At 35.9% G+C, this 23,367-nt stretch overlaps 1 protein-coding gene across 1 annotated transcript; it reads right to left on the reverse strand.

The window, feature by feature from the left end:
• Positions 1 to 3,288: 3,288 nt before the first annotated feature.
• Positions 3,289 to 22,724, reverse strand: LOC148867322 (uncharacterized). Its single transcript, XM_088976477.1, has 8 exons — positions 22,295 to 22,724; positions 21,981 to 22,169; positions 20,957 to 21,122; positions 19,490 to 19,884; positions 4,792 to 5,037; positions 4,507 to 4,698; positions 4,222 to 4,387; positions 3,289 to 4,048 (listed from the first exon to the last, which is right to left on the reverse strand). Exons 1-8 carry the CDS (start codon positions 22,502 to 22,504, stop codon positions 3,639 to 3,641), a joined length of 1,974 nt encoding a protein of 657 aa, XP_088832603.1. The 5' UTR covers positions 22,505 to 22,724; the 3' UTR covers positions 3,289 to 3,638.
• Between the last annotated feature and the right edge of the window lie 643 nt (positions 22,725 to 23,367).

A 23,367-nucleotide genomic window follows, 5' to 3' on the forward strand; every position in this document is an offset into this window, starting at 1 on the left:
AGCTATAATTTTACCCCATACTATAATAAGTGGTGTCAGGTCAAATTGCCTCCCTTTATTCCACAGTCTCCACTATTAATTTTCTCCTTTTACTGATTTTTTTAATCCACGTCATTCTGCAGGTGAACTAATGAACATTATCTCAATTTTTTTTATATTCATTTTAGGTGAGATTTTACAAATCCCGTAATCATTTAGAGACAATTATGCATTTTGATTAATTCATTGTTTCGATTTCTCTTCCCGATAGAGATTTTATTTTTGCTAAGGCTCACTTCGGAAAAAGTTAAATACAAATATTGTCAGTGCAAAAATGACAATGGGTAGGGTAATTGTGCAAATTGCCCTATTCATTCCCAAACCTGCTTATGTATCCCTAACTCTAAACTCGTTTAATTTTTTCTCTTAATTTCTCAAACCCGTTAAACCCGTCCCACCTGTTAAACCCCTTGTTCAAAGGTTTTCTACTAAAAAAGAGTTTCTTAATGCTTATAACTTAACACTACTTTAAACCACTAAGCTATCTCACCATATGTGTTATTTAATGAAATAAAATAGATTTTATTAACTTTTGTGTTCATTAAAACAATTAATATATATATGATTAATAATTCCAACTAAAAATTAAAAAATAATATTTAAAATTAACATTTTATAAATAAATGAGATAAACAATCTATCAAATCCAAATTTATACCAAATGATGATTTTAATCCCAAGAAATTCATATAAATATAATATTAATAATAGAATAATTATCTTAGTACTTAAAATTTATAAATTTGTACATAATACATAATATAGTGAGTTCATATTTATGCATCCCAAGTAGCGTATTGGGTATTGGATATCCTAAAGGCAAAACCCAAACCCTATACGGTTTTAATCTAAAATCCCAAACTTGTCCCAAACCCTATAGGGTTTTGATAAACTGGTCCTATTAGGGCCGAGATGGGTTGGATACCCAAAAATTCCTACGAAATTGCCATCCCTATGCAAAACCTTATATGCAACATTTCTAAATGTTGCATTTGCATTGCATATATCTGTTTTCGTGCTCTTTCTGAACTGAGCCTAGTATTTATAATAAACATATCTACATTGAACATAGTGCAAGTACAAATTTGTTTAGTGCAAAACCCCATGTTTGTATTTCTAAATCTTGTATTTGCACTCTTCCCAAATTGAGCATTAATTATGTAACTTCTCTTTCCAAAGTTTTTCATCCATGAATAGCTTTTTCAATGTGCATGCATGATCAGCCCCTACTTTCAAGTTTGTTTTGGGGTCTCAACCTATATCTTAAACGGTAACTCCTATTTTTAAGTTTCTATTGAAGTTTTAACCCAGACATGAAACAGTTTTGAGTTCAACCTCTCGGTTATCTACTTTCAGGTAAGCTACTCAATAGACCATTAGTTCCCGTTAGTATTCTTCTTCTAAATGGTACCATTAAACTTACAATAGAAGTTGTGTTAGTTCTTCTTAATGGTGCCAATCAATCTGTCTCAAAGTCTGCTTTCAAGTTTCCGTTAGAGTCTCAACCCAGATATGGAAACGGTTGTGAAGTCAACCTTATTGTTTTTCTATTTTTCAGATATGTTACTTAATTGGGCTGTTGGTCTCTGTTATTCTAACAATATAAATTGTACTGTTAGAAGAGAAAACAAAAGGGTATTTATTGCTGAAACCTCCCCTGAAGTTTGGTAATTACAATCATCTCTCCTGAATTTTCTAATGTAGTTGCGGGTAGACTCCTTTTGTTAGAATCCTCTAAAAAGAGGGATGAAAAGGTCCAAAATACTTATTTGTTTGAAAATAATCTGTCTGTTTCCAGTTGAAACCGGCGAGAAAATGATTTACAATTGAACTGGGATCATTAAACCCTGATTCTCAATGTTGGGTGTAGAAGACTCAATTGGGTATGGGTATGGGCTCCGAGTCGGCTGATCTGTTTTTTTTTTTTTGATATCTTTTGAAGGGTGCAGGCGAGATTCGATCCTATGTCTCCACTACGACCAGCTGGTTTATGATAACACTGGGGCCTGACGATTAGAAAGCCGTCAAATATGAACTCAGATTTCCTATTCACTTTCTCTAACCGAATCCTATCCATTATACAATATAACCGCATATCTCACATTACAAGATGGCAATGTATGGCTGCGATTCAAGGTGGATAGAATGTGGGTAGAGAGTAGTGGGCAGGAAATCCGATTTTAGAGAAGAAAAGACAAATAATACAAAGGTCATTGGCTCATTGCAGGTTGTATTCAGATGTAGAGAATTTTTTTTTGGTAAGAATCGGATTAACATTAGTAATAATCAATAACAATAATAATAAATAATAAATAATAATAACATTGGTAGGTTTAGAGTAAGAGTACGAAAGCTAATTAAATTGCATTAGTAATAATCAAATGACCCCAACTGAATATTGGGGTCATATTCATTTTTCTATTTGAACTTTGGAGGATCGATTTTGTTCTCACTTTGTAAAACAGTTCCAATGCTAGTCCTAACTCATCTCAACTTATAATATGTTGATATATAATGTATAATATATTTATAAAAATTAATATACATTTATCATACAATACATAAACCCAAAAATAATGGTCAAAATAGATTTAATTTATCAACAATTAAGAATGTCATAACTCATAAGATTCTTTGTATATAAATTATAGATTACTACTTACACTTTGGGAGTAGTGGCAATTACTCACCTGAACTTTCATTTACAACAAATACCCCTTGAACTTTCAGATTTGACTTTGAAAATGTTTCTTATGGACTTTCTAGACTTATCTAAATCTTCAAAATACCTTTTTTTTTTCTCCAATGATTTTTTAGCATATTTTTCAATTTCCATTTCTTTTTGGTTTAGTTGATACTACTTGCATTGTTGCAATTCCAGGTTTTAATAAGAATTTCTTGGTTTATTTATTGCAATTTCCTTTTTATATAAGTTTCTTGAATGGGTGTTTTGATAAACTTCTGTCACTCAACTTAATGAAGAGGGGGATCTTTGTTGGAATCTAAACTCCAAAAGGGTCTTTAATTATAACAAATGAAAGTTAAGGGGTAATTGTCACAATCTCTAAAATATAGGGTACTAATTTATAATTGTCACTATCTCTAAAGAAAATTAGATGACACTTGAAGGATATTTATGTCTTTTTAAATGCCACTTAACGACTGATTAATAATAAGTACTACATTAACACGTTTTGAAAATTCTGATATTAAACTTTCGCGTTTTAAAATTCGGGTATCAAAGTGGAACTAGGCCCAAAGTACAGGTTCTGGATACTAGGAATTTTTCCTTTATTTCACAAAATCCCACTAATTTACACAAAAAGCTTGTTTTCTTTTCTTGGTCATACACATGGAAACAAATTATTAGAAGGTTGACAAATAGTTCGGTCCATAAAAGATATGAAGTTATTCACTGATAAACGACTCAGTCATGCACAGCATCCCAACTCCAGAATGCAAAGTCATGCAGGAAGAAGAACATTCACCAGATAGAACCTACGTTATTATTCCGACTTATTGAATTCAAACATCTACTTCATTAGCTAACATTAATGGCTTATTTTGCTTCTTGATCAGCAACCAATTATAGGTTGAATTCACGATGAATTCACCACTCGGCACTGCGTCCTAATCTCTCCTTCGTTCCCGGTGAGCACTCCAATGTTTCCCATCTTTGTAATTGATTTTCTGAACTCGGAGAAGAAGGTATTGGCATTCTGTAGAGACTGAACTGTCATGGCTGAAACTGGGTCGGTGAGGAGCGCTGCATCCGACTGGAACAGACCCATGTTCTGGTTGACGATGGCGAAGTAATGGTTATCGAAGTTGAGGGAGCTTTGGGGGTCCATCTCTACTACTGTTGAAGGGTCTGCTGGGTTGGGGCACTGGGTTCTCAAGAAGTCGGCATATGCTGGGCTCAGAGAAGGATCTGGGTTGCCTCGGCCATCGAAGTTGTAGAGCCTGTTCGAGATAATGCTGCAGTGAGCCACCCCTAGTGTGTGTGCACCTGTTCGATCAAATGCCTTCCATTAATTGTTGGTGTAGTAAGAGAAAGAAAATTCTCTGTGCAGATACAAAGTGAATTACACAGCTCTAAGCACATGCATATGCATATTCAAATTGCATCTGAAGAAGAAAAAAGAAGCATTATATCCATCAGAAGTGTATCCTCTTCTCAACCTGACAAGACCACAAGATCTTTAGTGTTGAGTCCCTTGCTAGCAAAGAGTTGTTGGAGTTGGTTGAAGTTTGCGAACGGGGAAGCTAAGTTTGACAGAACCTCTGATGCAAGAGAAACATTTCCATCTCTTCTCCCAGTCAGGACACTCCACATGGGTCTCTGAAACTGCAAAATTTTTGTCCACAGGGATGAGTTATTATCTGACTAGAGCTAGCAAGCAGAATCATGGCGGAGTAACTATCAAAAGATTAGAGCAGAGCAGAGAGATGGAATCCTTGGCTCACTTGGTAGGAAACCGAGTTTTGTGTAGCCAAGGCCAGAATGTCAGCACAGGATACAGTTCTCGGACAAATCTGCTCGATTTGAAACTTGATTTCATCAATGACATCAAAGCCCGCCAGCGAGAGATTAGGTGGTGCATCCTTCTCAGATGTCTCACTCCCAACTGTGTCTAATAGGACTGATGCATCGCAACCCTGTGAGTGTAGGACAACAATAATGTCAAATCTTATACAAAATAATATATGAATTAGTGCATGGGTTAATTGCAGTGGATGATCATATCATACCCTTACGAAGCAATCATGGAAATACATTCTTAGAAGCTTAGCTGCCAACTCTGGGCTAGCTTCCACCCTCCTCCATGTGATACTCTTCACAATTTCCTCAGCTTGTGGGCAGCTGTACCTGTAGAAATTTCTCTTCAGAACACCTCCATTGCAAACTCTAGCAACTCCTAATGCACCAAGAAAAACCCAGAAAATAAGAAAGCTTGTTTTCATTTTTTCCCACCCAGAATCAAAAGATCCAAAAACCTATCAACAGTAACAAACAGATAAGCCTGCAATTCACACAAAGCAAACAACTATGTGGCCCTCCTATATATAGAACAATGCATGAGCTTAATTACTAGTTGGTGTATTACTAGTAGAATAGAGAAGTTATTGTAGCCAATTAAGCAATCAAATACAACTTAGTCTTTTTAATTTGCCTTAGTATTTGTTAAATGGGTCTTTGTTAAAAAGTCTTGTTTACATTCCCAATGCCATTGATCAATGAAGAGGCTGATGACCTTAGGATGAGAGAGAGAGAGAGAGAGAGAGAGAGAGAGAGAGAGAGAGAGAGGTCAATGATGTGATAATCCATGGTCAATCCTATAGGGTTGTATTGAAGCTGCAATCTGTTAGATCTTGTAGACCAAGACCACAATGTACCCTAATCCAGTGGTTTCTGAACCAGGTAGCCATTGAACACAATAGCTCAAGGCGCTATAGCATCATACCTCAAAATTATTATAGAAAGAAAGAAGATGAGAAGAAGGAATCTAATCTTAAGCTTTACCTTAACGGAAGGATATCTAGTAGATCACTTCATTTTGAGGGGAAAGAGATGCCGTTTCTGATTAATTGGGTAATTTGGAATTTTGACTTTTCTGACATTTCAACACGTTTACAACTGTCAGAGTTGTTGCTGGATAAGTTGGGTTGGCCATGCTCTTCACTAGTGATAGGGCTACAATCAAGGCGACCCGAATTTAATCCATTTATAACAGGATTTTTGATGAATACCTTAATAAAGTTGGTTTAAATGCTGTAAAATTATTTATTTTATGTAATATTTTATTACAAGAAATTGGGTTTTTTTAACGACCAAAAATTAGTGACAGATTAAAATTGGATCTGATTTAAATTTGGATCTTGGTATGTCCAAGCTTTATCGGATCCATTGCAGCCCTAACCAATGATTTATGAGTTAGGTTTTATAGAATATGAATCTTGAAATTAAGACAAAGATTATAATAGTAATTTTTGCAGGCTAAATTAGAACGTGCTCTCTATGTCTATGCTGGGTAGTTGGCATTGCCAATATAATATACCCTACGCCAAATAATTCCACGATGTTTTATGACTTGGAATGTTGAATTCAGTTCGAGCCTTGATTCCTAAGCATGCAGCTGATAACCTCCGTAGAACTTAGTGCTCAATTTGGTTGCACGCTATTTTAATCATTCATCTCTTGCTGTTAGTGAGCTTAAGAAGCAGAGTTATGAGTATTAGAGAATAAAACCTATTCAAGGATTTCATTTGACATGTTAAACTTTTATGTTGAACGGTTCTTTGAGATAGTATCCGAGTCACTTTGACCAAATGGTCTAGTGTTCGATCCTCATTATAATTAATTAAGTTTCAGCACAAGGTATGGGTGGACCTGTGCTTGTTCAACTTTAAGCTTTTAGGTTGAATGATTCTTTCAGAATGGGTTTGTCTGGTTTGTGGGTTGGAATTAGAATTGAAATCAGAATCCCATTTCTATTTCTGATGGAATGGCCATTCCCTTCCCCTGGAGAATGAAATCCCATTCCAGATGATTCTAATTCCCATCTAAATCAGATAAACCATAAGAATAGACTGGTGGGGGTGGGGGGGGGGGGTGATGTGGCTTCTGGTTCTCATGTCTACATTTCTATGCTCGACTCATGGCTACCTTGTTCTTTTTATTGATTGCCCTTTTAACAATCTTAGTTCTTACAAGACTAATGAGACCGGTTTTCTTAACTCCAGCAGATGATTGAAAGGATAACTGTAAAATAAAAAAGAAATTATCAACAATATTATTTTTATGAAATTGTTTGTGCCAAAAACGAAATTCTTTTGGTGGAACACATTAAGGGCCCGTTTGGTCTGCGGGGATGGAGGTCTGGAATTGAAATAGGAATGGGCTATTCTAATTTTAACAGTTTAATTAATTAGTTGAGCGGAATCAGAATTCTATTCTCATTTTTTGTGGAATGAAATTCCAATATTTGAGGGAATGGTCATTCACTCCCCCTCCCTTGGGAATAAATCTCATTCCCGTTAATTTCAATTTCCATTCTGATTCCTGTCTGATGCATACAAATATGGGAATAAAACACTCCAATTTTGATTCCGATTCTGATTTCTGACTGAAATAAATGAATATTTAGTCCATGTTATATTGATTATTAAGATTATTTATTTTGAGATAAATTAAACACAAATTCTCAATCTTATTTCCAGCTCAACCATCTCTTCATTTGGAATGGGTGGTGAGTGCCTGAATGGGGGGATTAATCAAACGAAATGAGCAAAGGACAGACAAAAACAAAAGGAAAAGAAAAGGAGAGAAGGACACTGCACCGATCGAGCCTAGTTAAAAGGTCTAGTTCCTAACATTACACTTGTTCCTGATCTCTCCGGCACTACCACTAAGGACTTCAATGGCTCCCATTTTCTTTATCGACTGGGCAATGGTATGTGCACCTGCACAAATTCCTCAACACATTGATCATCCCAGGCCACCCTCAATTATGTAAATATTATATTGTTTGGCTTATTGGAAAATTTTGATTCTAAATCCCAACTGGGGTTGAATTAATAATTAAATATTGGAGCCTGTTTGGAAGGGTTTCTGCGTTTCGGGTGTATTGTGTTAATTGAGATGCAGTGACTGTGCATCGGTGTTTGGGAGAAATTACTTAGAGTAGCTTCATATCTGAGTGGTTTGAAACGTCCGAAAACTCATTAACTTTTTGAACTTTTACCAAATATAGATTCTGACGTTCCCGTGTGGGACTCAGCTCAGCATGCCAGAAGCTGCATCCCAAAAGCCCTCCCAAATGGGTAGTTAGACTTTAGATTAGTTTAGAATTAATGGGTCTTAAAAAGGTGTTTAACTTAGGCGGTGTTTGGTAACCCTGAATCTGCCTCTTGTCTCTGAGAAACTTACTTTTCAGAGGTAATAAACATTTGGGGTCATGTCTTAAAAGTGGATCTGAATGCCACTTTCAGATCTGAAACCGTAAGAGGTCGCCCAGCTACTTAATATGGTAAGAGGCAATTGCTGATAAAATGTCCTAAATGCCCTCCTATCATTTCCCAAATGTCAAAAAATTGCTCCTTTTGACTCAAACCCAAGCCCCAATTCACTTCCTGAGTTAAAGCTTCAAGCCTTCTTTCTCCAATGCCAACAACTCTATCGGGATGGTTTCCAAGTAAAAACAATGCATTTTTTTAGTTTTTCTTGTCTTCCTTCTCCATGATGGCAACTCTACCAGTGATATATAGTTTCCATTTCTCACAATGTAAAGAAACAATTAATTTTACTAGTGACAATTTCCATTTCTCACTTCATAAAGCTCTCCATTAATGGCGGAACTCAAAGAACACCTTCTCATGCCAAGATCCTGGTCAGTTGTAAATGTTAGAGAAGAATCGTTCAGACCCTCTGCCTCCATCCAGTCGCTTTTCCAAGGCACGAATTTCTGAGGGCTGAAGAAGCATGGACAAAGTATGCATCTTTGTGTCGACAGCTTTGGGAACTCTCACCTCACTTTTGTAGAACCGACGACATCTACTGATGACATCGACGGTGGTTCCTTGTGGAAGGTGCATCCACCAACCATTTGCTATTTTGAATTGTTCAATCTCAATACATTAGATGGTTGGATGAATTCCGCCATTTGGATTGAAATGATAAAATCCACCGTTTTCAGACTTTAGACTTCAGAGCTAAATAATAGCTTAGTAAAGGGGAATGAATGCTATGTATGAATAGTTAATGAAGTAGAATATCTCAAATTTTTGATCTGGAATGAATGCATGTAGGCCTTAGATGATTTGTTAATGGCTATAATTGACCATATAAATATTCTATATCATTGGTTTACTATACATGCGGCATGCATGGATAGGGGTGTCAATGGACCGGTTTTAGGTTACTCCTACCGGACCTGGTCCATCAGTAATGAATTTATATTGGACTGCGAAACAATCTAATTTAAAACCAATTTGAATAGATTCGGTGGTCCAGACACTGAATTGGACTGGTCCAAAATGGTTTGAGCATATATTTATTGGATTGGATTAAATCTAGTCTATGTGTAATGGGAATTGAGATCTTCTATCAACAAAAACATTCCAACCCTTTACCAACTTGATCTGACACCACACATCTCACCATGAGACTAGGACTCGGTGATCCACTAAAAGTGGGACCTATTATGTATGAGATGTGCAGTATAAGATCATGTTGGTAGTTTGTTGGAATGACTTTTGTTGGCAGATGATCCAGACTCGCGTAATGGATTCATATTGGACTAGATCAGATTTGACCAAATCTAGTCCAATTGACACCCCTATGTAGATGTCATGTGCATTAATTATTCATAACATGTAGATGATTTCTCTGTCAAGTATGGATCAATGTTTTAAAAATAAAATTGGAATAGAAATTGTTTTGGCCATTGGTTTCTGGGTCAATAGTTTGACCGTTCAGTTTGAATGAATAACTAGTTCTAACAAAACTTTAAAAAATTCAAAAAAAGAAAACAATTAAAATAAAAATGGCCAAAAACCATTTAATGATTTTACCACTCGGATCAATGGATTATTGACAAATTCAACGATTTTTGGTCAAGGATCGGGTTTAGGATAAAATGGAATTGGTTGCCTAGACGGTTCCTGGGCTGAACGGTCCAGCCGTCCAGGTCAATGGCGGTTCCAAACATTGGTGTGGACAATCTTAATGAAGCCTAGGGAATTGAGAGCTCAGAACACAGCTTGCGCACAGATCAGAATCTCATTATGCTGCTGATTTTGATGGAGCCAATGTCTTGAGTGCATGGGCCCGGCCACCAACTGGTTGATCCATATTGGATGCTTGAAAAGGGACAGTACTCCATGTATGACTCGAAAGCATTCAAGGAAATTCCGAAAAGATCAAAGCCGATCAGCTCAATAAGGCATATATACGCACCAGATAACACCACAAGATCATGGACAGTGAGACCTTTGGCCGAGAAGTAGTCTCGTTTAAGAGTTTTAAAGTCGGAGAAAGGTGAAGGGAGGTTGGCAATCGCTTCAGATATATCCGAGACCAACTCATCTCTTCTGCCGGTGAGCACTTTCCACATGGGTCTCTTGAACTGCAATATATATATTCGATCAACACTGAAGTGGATGCTTTAATTTGATTGGTTTTATTCAGTGAATTGTTTTCTCTCAACTTACTTGGAAGGAAACAACATCTCTAGCGGCCAAAGCGACGATATCTGCACACGAAATCACTCCTGGGCAGATTTTATCGTTGCAGTCTTGACCTCGTCGATAACATCGAAACCAGTAACACCGAAGCGTGGGTTGAAAGCTAGCACCGTTTTTTGAGAAAATAATCTCTCTTTTTTTTTTTGTTTGGAAATATTGCTGTCAGGTAAAACGTTTTCTGGAATAACAGCAATGTTTTCTGTTTGGTACCAATACTCCGGGAAACATTTTTAGCACTGGTACCTATTATATATCTAGTGCCACATCATGTCCCTATTGGTAGTAAAGAGCTGCAGCTCTAGGAAATGACAAATTCGACGTTGCTCCAAGCCATGTCAATTACCAGGAACACTAGGGATAGTGCTAGTCAATTTTCAAACGGTAAGGGTACACTTAATCAATTAAATAAACCATAAGGATAGTTTAAGAAATTTACCCAATCATATATGTAAGATGAACTCCTGAAACCCCTCATAAAAATGCCACCTTTGTTTTTTCTTGACTATTTTTTCTTTATGTTTGTTGTCTAATTTTTAATGAAATTCTTCATTTTCTTGGTCAAAGAACATCAAAGAAAAGCTAAAAACTTAAGCTCCCACGAGAAACAACAAAGGTTTAGTTTGGAATAAGTGTAAATATAAAAAATGAAGGTGTAAAATTAATCTTATAGGTTGCGTTTGGAAAGAATGCAAATAAATGTAAATGCAAATATCTAGAGTGTAAAATGGTCTATATAAATTGTAAAGTTAGTTTAATTTTGCACCAACAAATTTACCTTCTTACCAAACAGACTTTTAGCTGTAATGGATGCAAACATGAATTTCAATAAAGTATGTCTTTTTTTAATCAAAAGCCCACTTGAATGCACATTTACTTCTTTTTATGATGTACTTTTACATCTTATTATCAAGGTAAATATGCATTGAAAAATGTGTTTTCTTTCATTTGTCAATGCATAAACGTAATATTGTCAAACACAGGCAAAAGTGAACCAGATTGTAAGTTTATCTTGAACCGGGATTTACACTCCATTTGCATTGTTTCCAAATGCAGCTATATTTTGTATGTAATTTTTCTGTACATATTTGTATTTGTAATCTTCCCAATGAGTGTGGTTATATATGATTCTTGTTGATAAGGAGAAAGCAATACGTATACATTTACAGTCTTCAACCAACAAGCTGTAATAATTTCACAGGATTTTGACTTGGTCTTGAAGCACCTTAATCCATATAAGAGAATCTCCTTTGACGATGGTTGATGAATAACGGACTATTTATCCTTAATGTGAAGTTATGGGCTTCCCAAGCGACCCATGATTCAACAATAGAAATAGTCATGCTTTCCAAATTACCCATTTTGGCTGCCAGGATATTGCTTTTGAAATTTGTATTTAGATATGCGTTCATAGGCACACGATCCATTCTATTTGAATGAAGCATCAAAGTTTATTTTAATAGCATGAGGATCTCGTGGTGACCACCGGCGATGGGATCCAGCTTATGTTCTCAAGGCCCTTGGCTTGAGTTTTCATTTCTATTTTTCTAAATCATCTAGAGAATAAAAGATAGGGAAAAATTCCCTATTATTATGCTGTACTTTGGACCTAGTGCCACTTTGGTCTTTGGACTTTAAAACACGGCATTTCAGTACATGAACTTTTAAAACGTGTCAATCTAGTACCTATCGTTAACTAATCACTAAGTGACATTTTGAAGGGATAGGAAATTCATCATATGGACGCCCAAGATTGCGGAATAAAAGGGGGCGAATTTCAAAAACTTTTATTTCCCTTCAACTGGGAATCGAATTCCCTATTTAGAAAATCATATTTTCAAGGATCATTCTTGAACCATAAACTGAACCAGATCTGAACCAAAAGGAGGAGAGAGAGATAATACCTGATACAGAGAAATAATATCTCTCAACGGAGGTGTTCATGCCCAAGGTAGAAACCAAAATCTGCTCCCACTGAAGATGGCGCAGTGCAAGGTGGAGCAGAATCAACAGTGTCCTTCCTAAGAACTTGATTCTTCCCAAGAATCACCTGGACGGCTTGTGAATACAACTCCTACCAATTTTTTCTCCAAAAGATTGGAATCAAGATCCAATCTTGATTTACCCCAAGGAATGGGGATCGAATTGCAATAGGCGGCGGCTGCAGGAAGGAGGCGGCTAGAGAGTATTTGCAGGCTGCAGAATTCTCTCTTCTGTGATCTCAGTTCTAAAGACAAGACTGTTGCTGGTGAGTCTCTTGGATATCTAAAGGCTGCCGCCCCCTCTTCCTTTTATAGACTAAAAGGGATCCGCTCCTAATCCCATTAGGAGTTGCTAACCCAAATCATATATGGATTAGAAGTCCCTTTAAGATAAGGGATAATCCTTATCTTATCTGCATATTAGATCAATCAGCTCCTAATCTAATTAGGAAGTTTTCAAATCTAAATCTCATTTAGATCTTGGACTCTCTGAGTGGATAGGGTGTGGGCCCAATCCTATCAGCTGATCTTATCTCAGAATTCGCCCCTTAAAGACTAATCAAATTAGCCCAGTTCGAAATGGGCTTAAGGCCCATTAAGGGTTATGTATTCATTAAGCCTTCCAAAATGCTGCCCAGTTGGGCTTCCTTGTATGGCGTGGGACCCAAACATTGATCTACACATCAGCCACATGGGTTCAACCCAGCCTTTGTTACAAGGACTGGCCGAATACACTGTTATGGACAGTGCACCCCCTGAAAAAACCCATCAGATGGGCTCTATGGGCCCAACACTTACCCTAAGTGGTCCCTGGGCCAAGCCACCTTGTAACACCCAGGGACTGTGGGCAGATGCAAGATTAGCCCATCAGGTATTATCCTCAATGGCCTTACACTCAACCTCTCAGCCCATAATGATCATACACTGCCCAACAAGAGAGGACCTCTCTCTCGACTGCAAGGAACAGTGTTGCACTCTCTCAAGTATGGATCCCGGGAATTAAAACCTTTTGCAAACATTTCGAAACCATAATATATATACTTTTATATTTCATATAAAATATATTTTGCAAAACAAATCTCAACGATTGAAATCGGCTGCCGGCAGTCTTGGTTTCCATCAGTGAGAGTGCATCCCCGATCATTACCTTTGTCCGACAAAGGGGCTAATCCTGTCACTATGATCACCCACTCAGATGAATTCTCAGACTGTCCCAACATACCCAGGTTTTGACCCCCGCTAAGGATCTCACTGATTGGTATATCAAAGACAACCCAATCTGACACCTAGTGCAGTATCATAATCGAGTCTAGGGGTCGGGTGTAACTTTCCAGTTTTGCCCATCAATCTCCAAAGTCCAGGGCAATACTAGAAATCTGGTCCAGTTCAAAGATTCAATTAATCTCACACTGTATGTGCCTAGGGTCTCACCCCGGTAGCTGAGACAAGCCACCCCAACCGACTTGGTGGCACCACAGTGTCAGCCTTGTCAGGATAGGTCTCCCCAGATCGACCCACTGGCTGTGAACATTCTAAACTAACACGAGTCTCATTAAGTATCCAGTTTAAGGGTATTGCACAGAAACATACCAAGGGAACATGAATCAAATATACACTTTTATTCATTTACAATAAACTCATAAAGTACATCAATTTGATTGAAGCTAAGGGCATACAAAACTGTCTAACACATTTGAAAAGACACAACTGTCCTTTGAGTGTTATATTATTCTCTTTATCAACCATCCAAATGTTAACGAAAAATGAACAGTCCTAAATCCTTGCCTCTTCCATTCAATAAAGTTGTGGTCATGTCCCAGTGGACATTCTAGTGTGCCAACTTTCTTGAATAAAAGAGGCGAGGATTTGAGACTGTTCGTTTTTATCAACATTTAGATGGTTGATAAAGAAAATTAGATGACAATCGAAGGGCATTTGTATCTTTTCAAATGCTACTTAATGATTGGTTAACGGGTTGGTTAATGGCAGGTATTGGATTAACATGTTTTGAAAGTTCAGATACCAAAGTGGCACTAGGCCCAAAGTAAGACTTGATTTGCCACTTGACATTTTACAAAATTATGCTCTCTTTCTTCCCACCCTTTTTAATGCGGACAATTAGGATTTACATTTAGCCCTCTATCAGTCAGGTTTCTTCTTGAAGGAATTTTATTAAGAATTAAAATCCAAAGGAAGATTTTAATTTTTTTTTTGACACAGAAATTTCCTGGAATTTGATCCCCACACCCTTATGTCTTCTTTGTCACTACTCAAAATGTGGATAGTTCTAATCTTGTTTATAATCTGTTGAGGGACAAAGAGTAGCTAGTTTCTCTTGGTCCCATGAATGAGTGGATAGATTTAGAACTTCCTTGATTTTAGGTCATGTTTGTTTGTAGGTAAATACGCATGGGAAAGTGGTTTAACGGTAACTTTTTCCCATTGACCAACTTCCTCATGTTCTTTTTGCATTAAGCAATGGGTCCCATGGTAAAGCTATCCATACTTTATTGGACCTATTTTACCCATTTTAATAGTTACTTTCTGTGGGTAAAAATGTTATTTTATTATTTACCTGGGAATCTAAAAATAAAAAACATGGGTAAGTACATTTACCCAAGTAAATGTACATTTATCCAAGTAAGTTGTACTGTTACAAACAAACAAGGCCTTAGGTTCAGGTTTTCTCTCTATTTTCAATTAAATCCACTACGGGCCTAAAAATTACACTTGGAGACATTGCCAATTTCCATCTAATTCCTTGTTGGATATTTCCTTTTTGAGAGAATGTCTTTCCAAACCTAGGAACTTGACTTTGGAGCCTCATGATCGAGGTCTTCATGCCTTAAATATTTGCTCCTTATGACCCAAGGTTCAAAGTATCGGAAATGCCAAGTATATTGGAAAGACAACTTTAGGAGACGTATCGGGATATGCCTTGGATACACATGCGTATCAGAGAAGAACTAAGATACACTTGGAAACACTATAAATACTTTAATAAATCATAAAAATACATCAACAACATTAAATATAAGACCTCAATGAGGTGTATATACATTAAACTAATATATTTTAATGGTTTTATGAAGAAATATATTGTAATTAATTATAATCTCATTAAAAATCCTATGCCTATCTATAATTTATAAATTATAATTCTTAAGTTTTAGTGTTTTATGGGATGGGAAAAACCCAACTCTCCTATCCAACCATAAAACATGATTGGCACAAATTCTATGTGAAAATATAATTAATAATTATTTATTATTCATTTTCAAAAGTTATAAAAAATAAATAAACATTATATATAATATATTCAAAAATAGTTATTAAATAAGAAATTTCAATTGCTTTGTGGATATGATAGATCATCTATAGAATTATAATATATTCAATCATTTTGATCAAATGATAAAATATAATTAATTAATTATCTTTTAATTCTAAAAATAAAAAAAAATAAAAAAAAAATAATTATTAAAGATGAAATTTTAATTGGTTAGTGGATATGATAGATCATCCATAGAATTATAATATATTCAATTGTTGTGATCAAATGATAAAATATAATTATTTATTATTTATTTTTTAATTCTTATATAAAAGATAAAGAAAACTATTAAAGAAGAAATTTCAATTTCTCTATGGACATGATAGATAAATCCATAGATCTAAAACATATTTAGTCTTTATAGGCAAAGAAAAAAGTTACATTTTCATATTTTTTGTTAATTTATATTTTTTCTAATATCTTCATGAAGTTTCCATAAATCTACTGATAACACAAAAAAAAATTGTGATTTTGAAGGTAAGAAATGTAGATGAACATAAGTTTAAACATTCAAGAAAAAAAAATAAATCACAAGATATTATAAAAATTGAAAAAAATTACCTATTTTTGTCACATTTTTTCAAAATTTAAAAAATCTTTAAAGAAATTAATGATTCACACTTGGTTTTTTGGGGGAAAGAAGGCTTATTTCGGGGAAAAGAAGCTTGCTTTCCCCCTTTAATTTTTACTTTTTTTTTAGTTTTTGGCCTATCTTTTTCGTTGATACGCTACTGATACATCCCGATACACCCCCAATATGCCCCAAAACGCCCCGGTACACATGAAAAAAGACAAAACATCCAATTTCCATACATATCCCATATCTATTTTTTCAAAGATACGATACGATACACCCCGTATCGAGCATATCGTATCAAAATTTTAAACCTTGTTATGACCTAATCCACAAGTCATTTTCTTCACACGATTTTCCAACCTAACTTTATGAAATTTGCTTTATTTTAATTGGGACAAGCTTTGAATTCCAAGACCTCAAATTTTGTTATCTAGACAAACCTTTCTCCATTTTGTGAGGGCAAAAAATTTGTTATTTTGCTTAGTGCCCCCCCCCCCCCCAAAAAAAAAAAAAAAAAAAAAATTGTTGTGTACCTTATCCATTTGGATCCCAAAAAGGTTCAGTTGATATTGGGCCAGGTTCTCAGCTGTTAGCAAAGGAAAGAGTTTTACTGTTCCAACCTTAAACTTTTGCTTTCATTTATTCTTTGTCTAATTAAAGGGGCACCAAGGTATTTTTCTTCTTTATTAGCTCTTGGAATACCTACAACCTTGCCAACAATCTTTGGGATTGTTGGCTTTTACTAGAATGATGGAAATGACCAGAGTTTGTTCTCTTCATATAGTAGTTCTGATGCTCAAGATAGAAAAATTTATGGTTTGTCCCACCTCATAAATTTTTATTGATTTTCTTGTTTTATTTATCAAAACATCTACTTATAATATATTACTTTTTTGCACTTTGATAGATTCTCCCACCCATCTTGCAACTTTACATGTGCTGGGCTTGGGCTTTTGTCCTCATACTAGGTTTGGGTCCAAAAGTTTGAGCTTTTTAATTTTTTTAATTATTCGTACTTCTATGCATGCATGTGTGTATACATGTATATCATTTTTCAGCATAGGCTGATTAAACCGCTCCAAACCCAACTTGGCCCGAGCCCAACTCAAGTACATCAAGTTTTAATAGGACTGGATTAGATAATTTGGGCATGACCTCAAGCTCGAATTTTAGACCCAATTCTTAGAATTGGACCTGGATTGAACTAAAATCCGACCTAGCCCACCCAGATATAAGCCCTGCTACGCCGAATCAATAGAAATTTATGAGGGCGGGGAATGAGAGAGAGAGATGTCTAATACTATCGTGGCCACATTTTAATCTTACGAAGGAAAGGGTATCAGATGAGGAATAGATCCAACTAATTAATTTGCTTCAAATTGATACCATGACTTCAAATAGATAAATAAAACTGAAGTTCGTGGCATACATCTGTACCCCACATTGGTGTGAACCGTGAACTTCGTGCACTGAACTACCCTTTTAACCAAAAATAAATAAATAAAACTAGTTTATATATCATATTAGTAAATTCCTTTATCAGAGATTTGAAATCTGCAACAGGATATCTCTTCCAAAATGAGATTGAAAATATCTTTAGCTAATTGTAACCCCTCTACAACAGCAATAGCTTCAATTGCGTTTAGTCACTTTTTCTCTTCCAATAACCAACAATCCACCTTCAATAACGACAAGCTAGTCCAACTGCGTGCTTTTGGACATTAATACCCTTGGTTAATCCAAGTCCAACCCTAAAATATAGTCTAAGACCTAAGTCGACACTGGCCTGAGCTGTATGATTTTATAGCTTAAACTAAGTTTTAGCTATTATTCAAGTTCTGGATTTTAATAAAAAAAGAAAGAAAAAGTACACGAAAAAGAAGGAGAAAAGAACTATGAATGAGTGGTTGAACCGTTCATCCTGAAAACAGTCTTTGTTTCCAAATTCTAATTCCACTTGTGGTGCAGTCCACTGTTTTAAGAAAAACTATTGAATTGGTCAAAGAACCATTGACAATACTGGAAAAAACGGACAACCGACTGCCGCTATCTCCTCTTCTTCCTCTTTTCTTTTTCCTCCCATTCTTCTTCTTCTTTCCCTTTTCACTCTCTTCTCTAACAAGACACACATAGAAGTGCTCAGATAAAACAACAAAAGGAGTGGTTTCCATACTTAATAAACTGGAAAAACTTTCCGTACTTAAACACTCTATGGATAGACAAGAACTTCTTCTTACATTAAATGCTAGTCTTTTTCTCAAGCTGAACCTGAGACTGGTTACGCGTATGTTAGTTGAAAGCTTTAAGGACACTTTCTCCTAAATTTAAGAAGCCAAGATAAACTCAAACTCTGCCGACATTTGGATAAAATTAAATCTATTTACAATTTATGCTAGCAGCCGACCAGCCGTGTAGCCTTTTAACTCAAAAGGAGACGGCCTCTCTCACATCACAAAGTTATAACTCAAAGCTCTCCCTCGAAACCCCTTTTGTATTTTTATTTGAGAATGGCCACTTAATCTCCTAAATTGAGTGAAAAATGTAAAAGAAGATGAACCCAAGGGTTTTTATTCCGAAAATGTCTCTACAAATTATTCTCATAATATAAGGTCAATTAAATAGTTCTTGATAGAGGGTAACATATAAAATAGAGGATATGTTTTAATAAATAAGTGAAGCTATAGGAATGTATAATATAAGTAAATGACCCCAAAAAGGGTAATCCATGGCTAATTTTAAGGGGGCATTCTTTTTTTGGATTTTGAGAGAGAAAGTTGGTCAATGGGATTTTGGTTCCCATTGACCTAGAATTCCCAAGTGGGTAAATAACTTTCCCACCTGGGGAGAAAGATTCCGACATTTGAATGAGACAAAAATGCCTCATTTAAATAATGGATTTTTATGGTTAAAATGGTCATTTCCTTTTTTTATTTGAAAAATAAAAGAACAAGGATAAATACACTTATCTGAGTAAGTGTTTTCCAAGAAAAACTTACATAAGTAACTGCATTTACCTAGATAGATAACTTAACGAACAGAACCTAAATACCACTTAATGTTTTTTTATTGCTGTTGTTTTAAAGAAAGAACAGAAAACAAAAGGAAGAACAAATCATAAATAATATGGAGTAATTAAATATGGGTCAAGTTTATGTGATCAATTTATTTGAAATCGTCACTAGAAACATCCATGAATATAACTCTCATCCTCACAACTGACCCACACATTTCTTCAATCAAAAAGAAATACATAAACGAGATAACAAACACCTTAATTAATGCAAGCTTCACTCAACGTGTACGTAGCTAGTTCACAACATTGCACTTCTTCCTGATCTCTCCAGCAGTCCCAGTAAGGACTTCAATGGCTCCCATCTTCTTTATGGAAATGGCGAATTCCGTAAAGAACCTGTGCGAGTTGAGCAATTCATTAACAATATTCACAGAGACCTTGTTGGTGAGAAGGGCAGCATCAGACTGGAAGAGACCCTTGTGTTGTTTCAGGTTTACAAAGTAGTGGGTATCGAAAGATTCGTCGCTCTGGGGATCCATGGCCACCGTGGTGGTGGTGTCTGCAAGGCTCCGGCATTTGTTCCTCAGGAAGGCTGCATAAGTTGGATCCAATGAAGGGTCTGCATCTCCTTTGCCTGTGAAGTTATAGAGTCTGTTGCTGAACAGATTGCAGTGTCCTTGCCCAATGGTATGTGCACCTACACAGATTAATCCTCTCTGTTTTAGTTTACACATTGATCACCCAGGAAATTAACCCTAGTACATCTCCTACCATTGATTTGGAATATTGTCAAGAGTTGGATGCATGTAGGTTTCAGATGGTTTATTAATGGATCATTTAGTAGAACACCCCTTTATAGTTTCATGGGTTTATTTAAACGGCTAAACCTATCTTACATAGGCCTCGTTCGCTTGTCAGTAAGTTACCTACCCCAGTAAATGCACTTGCCCATGCACATGTAAGTGTTTCTTGGGAAACATTTACCTAGGTGTATTTACCCATGTTCTTTTCTTTCTCAAGTAAATAAGCCAATGACAATTTTAGCCATAAAAATTCATTATTAAAAGGGGTATTTTTATCTCATTCAAGTATTGACAAGTTTCCCCTAAGTGGGAAAGTTATTTATCCATGTTGGAGATGGATATATACCTAGGAAATAAATTTTCCCTAATCCCCACATAAATCTGAAGAAAGAACATGAGTTTTTTGGTTAATGGGATTGTGAATCCCATTTGTCAACTTTCTCTCTCTCCAAATCCAAAAAACGAATGCTCTCTTTATAGTTTTTGTTTTACTAAAACACCCCCTATAATTTACAACTTATTTTTCTTAAACATGTTTTGCCATCTAAAAATAGTAACATGATCACCTAAACTGCATGGAAAATATTCAAGGGCATGGGCCCATGATTATGTACTCCCTTCTTGATATAAAAAATAAAATTGGCCAAATAGAACCAAATAAAATGCTTATTGGTGTGTTATTAAGGGCAAAAATGATATTTTCATTCTAAGTAAAATGCAAATTATAACACAAGTTTTAGTAAATCCATGCATAAAACTATAGGGGCTGGATTAATAAATGACCCTTTATTTTATTGATTGCTGCTAATTAACGATGAGAATGACATGTCCTATGAATGGTATATGTTATGATGCATGCGTGGATGCAATGTGCATAAACTATTCGTGGCGATAGCATCGGCCGGCAAAAGCCTGAAACGGAAATTCCGTGAGTGAACGTAGTTCCAACTTAAAAAGCATTCAAACCTGATAAAACCACAAGATCATGGACAGTGAGGCCTTTGGCCTTAAAGTTTTGTTTAAGAGTGTTGAAGTCTGAGAAAGGTGAAGGGATGTTGGCATCCGCCTCAGATTTACGCGACACTCTTCCATCTCTTCTGCCCGTGAGCACCTCCCACAAGGGTCTCTTGAACTGCAATTTATTAATCGTCAAACATCACATAAGCATCTCTCAACAATGTTGTAGATGTAGATGATTTAAAGGCTAAAGGCTGTTATTTAATTAATAAATATTTTGTATGACATTCATCTTGAAAAATAACGAAGAAAAATATTTTTTAGGGTAAATTACTGAAATCTCCTTGGTAGTAGCCCCTTTGGTAGAATTTTCTAAAAAAAAAAAGAAAACATAAAATGTCCGAAATACTCATCAAATTACTTCTAACGGAAATGTTTGTTTTTCAAATTTTCTTTTCATATGAATTATTACCTTAAAACCTTCCAATAAAAAAAAATCTTTTAATCTTTTTTCTGAAATTGATTTATTTTTCAAATTTGCCCTTCATATCAATCATTCAAAGGTAAAGCTGCAACTTTAAGGCCCTGTTTGGTTCGTGGGAATAAGGGTATGGAATTGGAATCGGAATCGGAACCCCATTCCTATTTATGTTGGAATGGCATTCCTCCATATGAGAGAATGGTCATTCCCTGCCCCTCTTTGGCGAATGAAAATCCATTCTTGCTTATTCCAATTCTTATTCCCATTTCTGTCTAAACCGAACAGACTATGGGAATGGACCATTCCGATTCCGATTCTGATTCTAAGTGAAAACCAAACGAACCCTAAATTCTCTTTGTTTGGTTCTGTTGTTCTTAACGTTTTTATTATTTTTTTTTTTTCCATAAAAATCGACCTCAATAATAACTGCACGAGTATTTTTAAAATATTCTACCAGAGGGAATCTACTTGCAAGGAATCTACCAGAGGGAGGATATCTGCACATGAGTGTTTCAAACTTCTAACCCAGTGAATTGTCTTCTGTCAACTTACTTGGAAGGAAACAGAATCTCTAGCAGCCAAAGCGAGGATATCTGCACATGAAACAACTCCTGGGCAGATTTTCTCGACTGCAGTCTTGGCCTCATCGATAACATCAAAACCTTCCAAAGTTAGGTTTGGAGCTGAGTCCTTCTCAGCTGTGTTATTAGGGGAGTCCAGCAACACTGAGCCATCGCAACCCTGAAAGAGTAAACCAAACAAGATGGCTTTGAAATGTTGAAACAACTTAAAAAGCTTTTTGTTTTTAAAGAATTGCTTGCAGATTAATTTGCAGTTGCAGCAGAATCATATTTGGAATTACGTACCCTGACAAAGCAGTCATGGAAATGCATCCTGAGGAGGTCTGCAGGCAACCCAGAATCAGCAGCTACTCTTTTCCAAATGACAGACTTAATGGTCTCCTCGGCTTTGGGGCAGCACTGTTGGTAGAAGTTCTTCCTTAAGAACCAACCTTGACAAACCCCAGAAACACAGAGAATTGTTAGAGAGACCAGAAGAAGGAAGTTAGCCCTCATCTTGGAATTGAAAACCCTTTTAGCTGAACCCTGCAACCCACTTCAATTCCCTCTCTCAACCAAGTTGATATGGTTGTCAGCTCTACTACAATGATAGAAATGAGCAGAGGTAGTTCTCCTTATATACTAATTCTATTACTACTCTTTCCTGCGTAACAGCTTGACTCTAGAGATCTGGAGATAGGAGAGAGAGAAGAGAGGAGAGAGAGAGCACCATTTTTCTAGCTAATCCATTCCACGATAGAGCTAATATTTAATGCACTTGTCTGCACGCATGCATGTTCATTTTTGAAATGTCTATTACCATCGTGGCCTTGTTCTAATCTCAGGAAGGAAATCAAGGGTATCAATCTATCACCAGGTGAGGAGTCGAATTTCCTTTTAATTTTCATTGAGTTGGATCCACTCACAGACCATTTCCTTAATTAGCTTTTTCATCCATAAGGAGAACTATGTGATCATATCAACCCAGAAGGCGAAACAAAAATGGAGCAGCTCCAGATAATTAATTCGGTTCAAACTGATGCCATGACTTCAAATAAGGGGGAAAAAAAAACGAAAGAAACAAGAAAAAAAGCAAATAATATTGCTGGATGTGGTTGAATACCTATTGCCCCCCACTTTGCATTTAATACCAATCTGGTTTGATTTTCAAAACATTAATTGATCAATTATTTCTTAAAAGTAGGTAGAAATAATGAAGAAGATTTTTAAACAAGGCTAATTAAGACCATTGATCCATTTAGCTAGGGTGTGATTGGTTTGATTGAAAATAAGAGGGAAATAGAAAGTTGAGAGAAACCTCTCAAAGAATTTTACAATTTTTTTTTAATAACTTTAATTCTTTCAACTAGGGGTGTGGA

This window comes from Nelumbo lutea, chromosome 3 (genome assembly GCF_056320005.1).
Source record: "Nelumbo lutea isolate HS-2025 chromosome 3, American lotus-T2T, whole genome shotgun sequence".
NCBI lineage: Eukaryota > Viridiplantae > Streptophyta > Magnoliopsida > Proteales > Nelumbonaceae > Nelumbo > Nelumbo lutea.

Bases quoted from the DNA above. Each gene is read 5' to 3' on its own strand.
- LOC148867322 (XM_088976477.1), bottom strand. From the start codon at position 22,504: ATGAGGGCTAACTTCCTTCTTCTGGTCTCTCTAACAATTCTCTGTGTT. The intron at 4,699-4,791 runs GTATGATATGAT...CTACACTCACAG, and splicing joins TCCATGATTGCTTCGTAAGG to GGTTGCGATGCATCAGTCCT. The intron at 4,388-4,506 runs GTGAGCCAAGGA...AAAATTTTGCAG, and splicing joins AAAACTCGGTTTCCTACCAA to TTTCAGAGACCCATGTGGAG.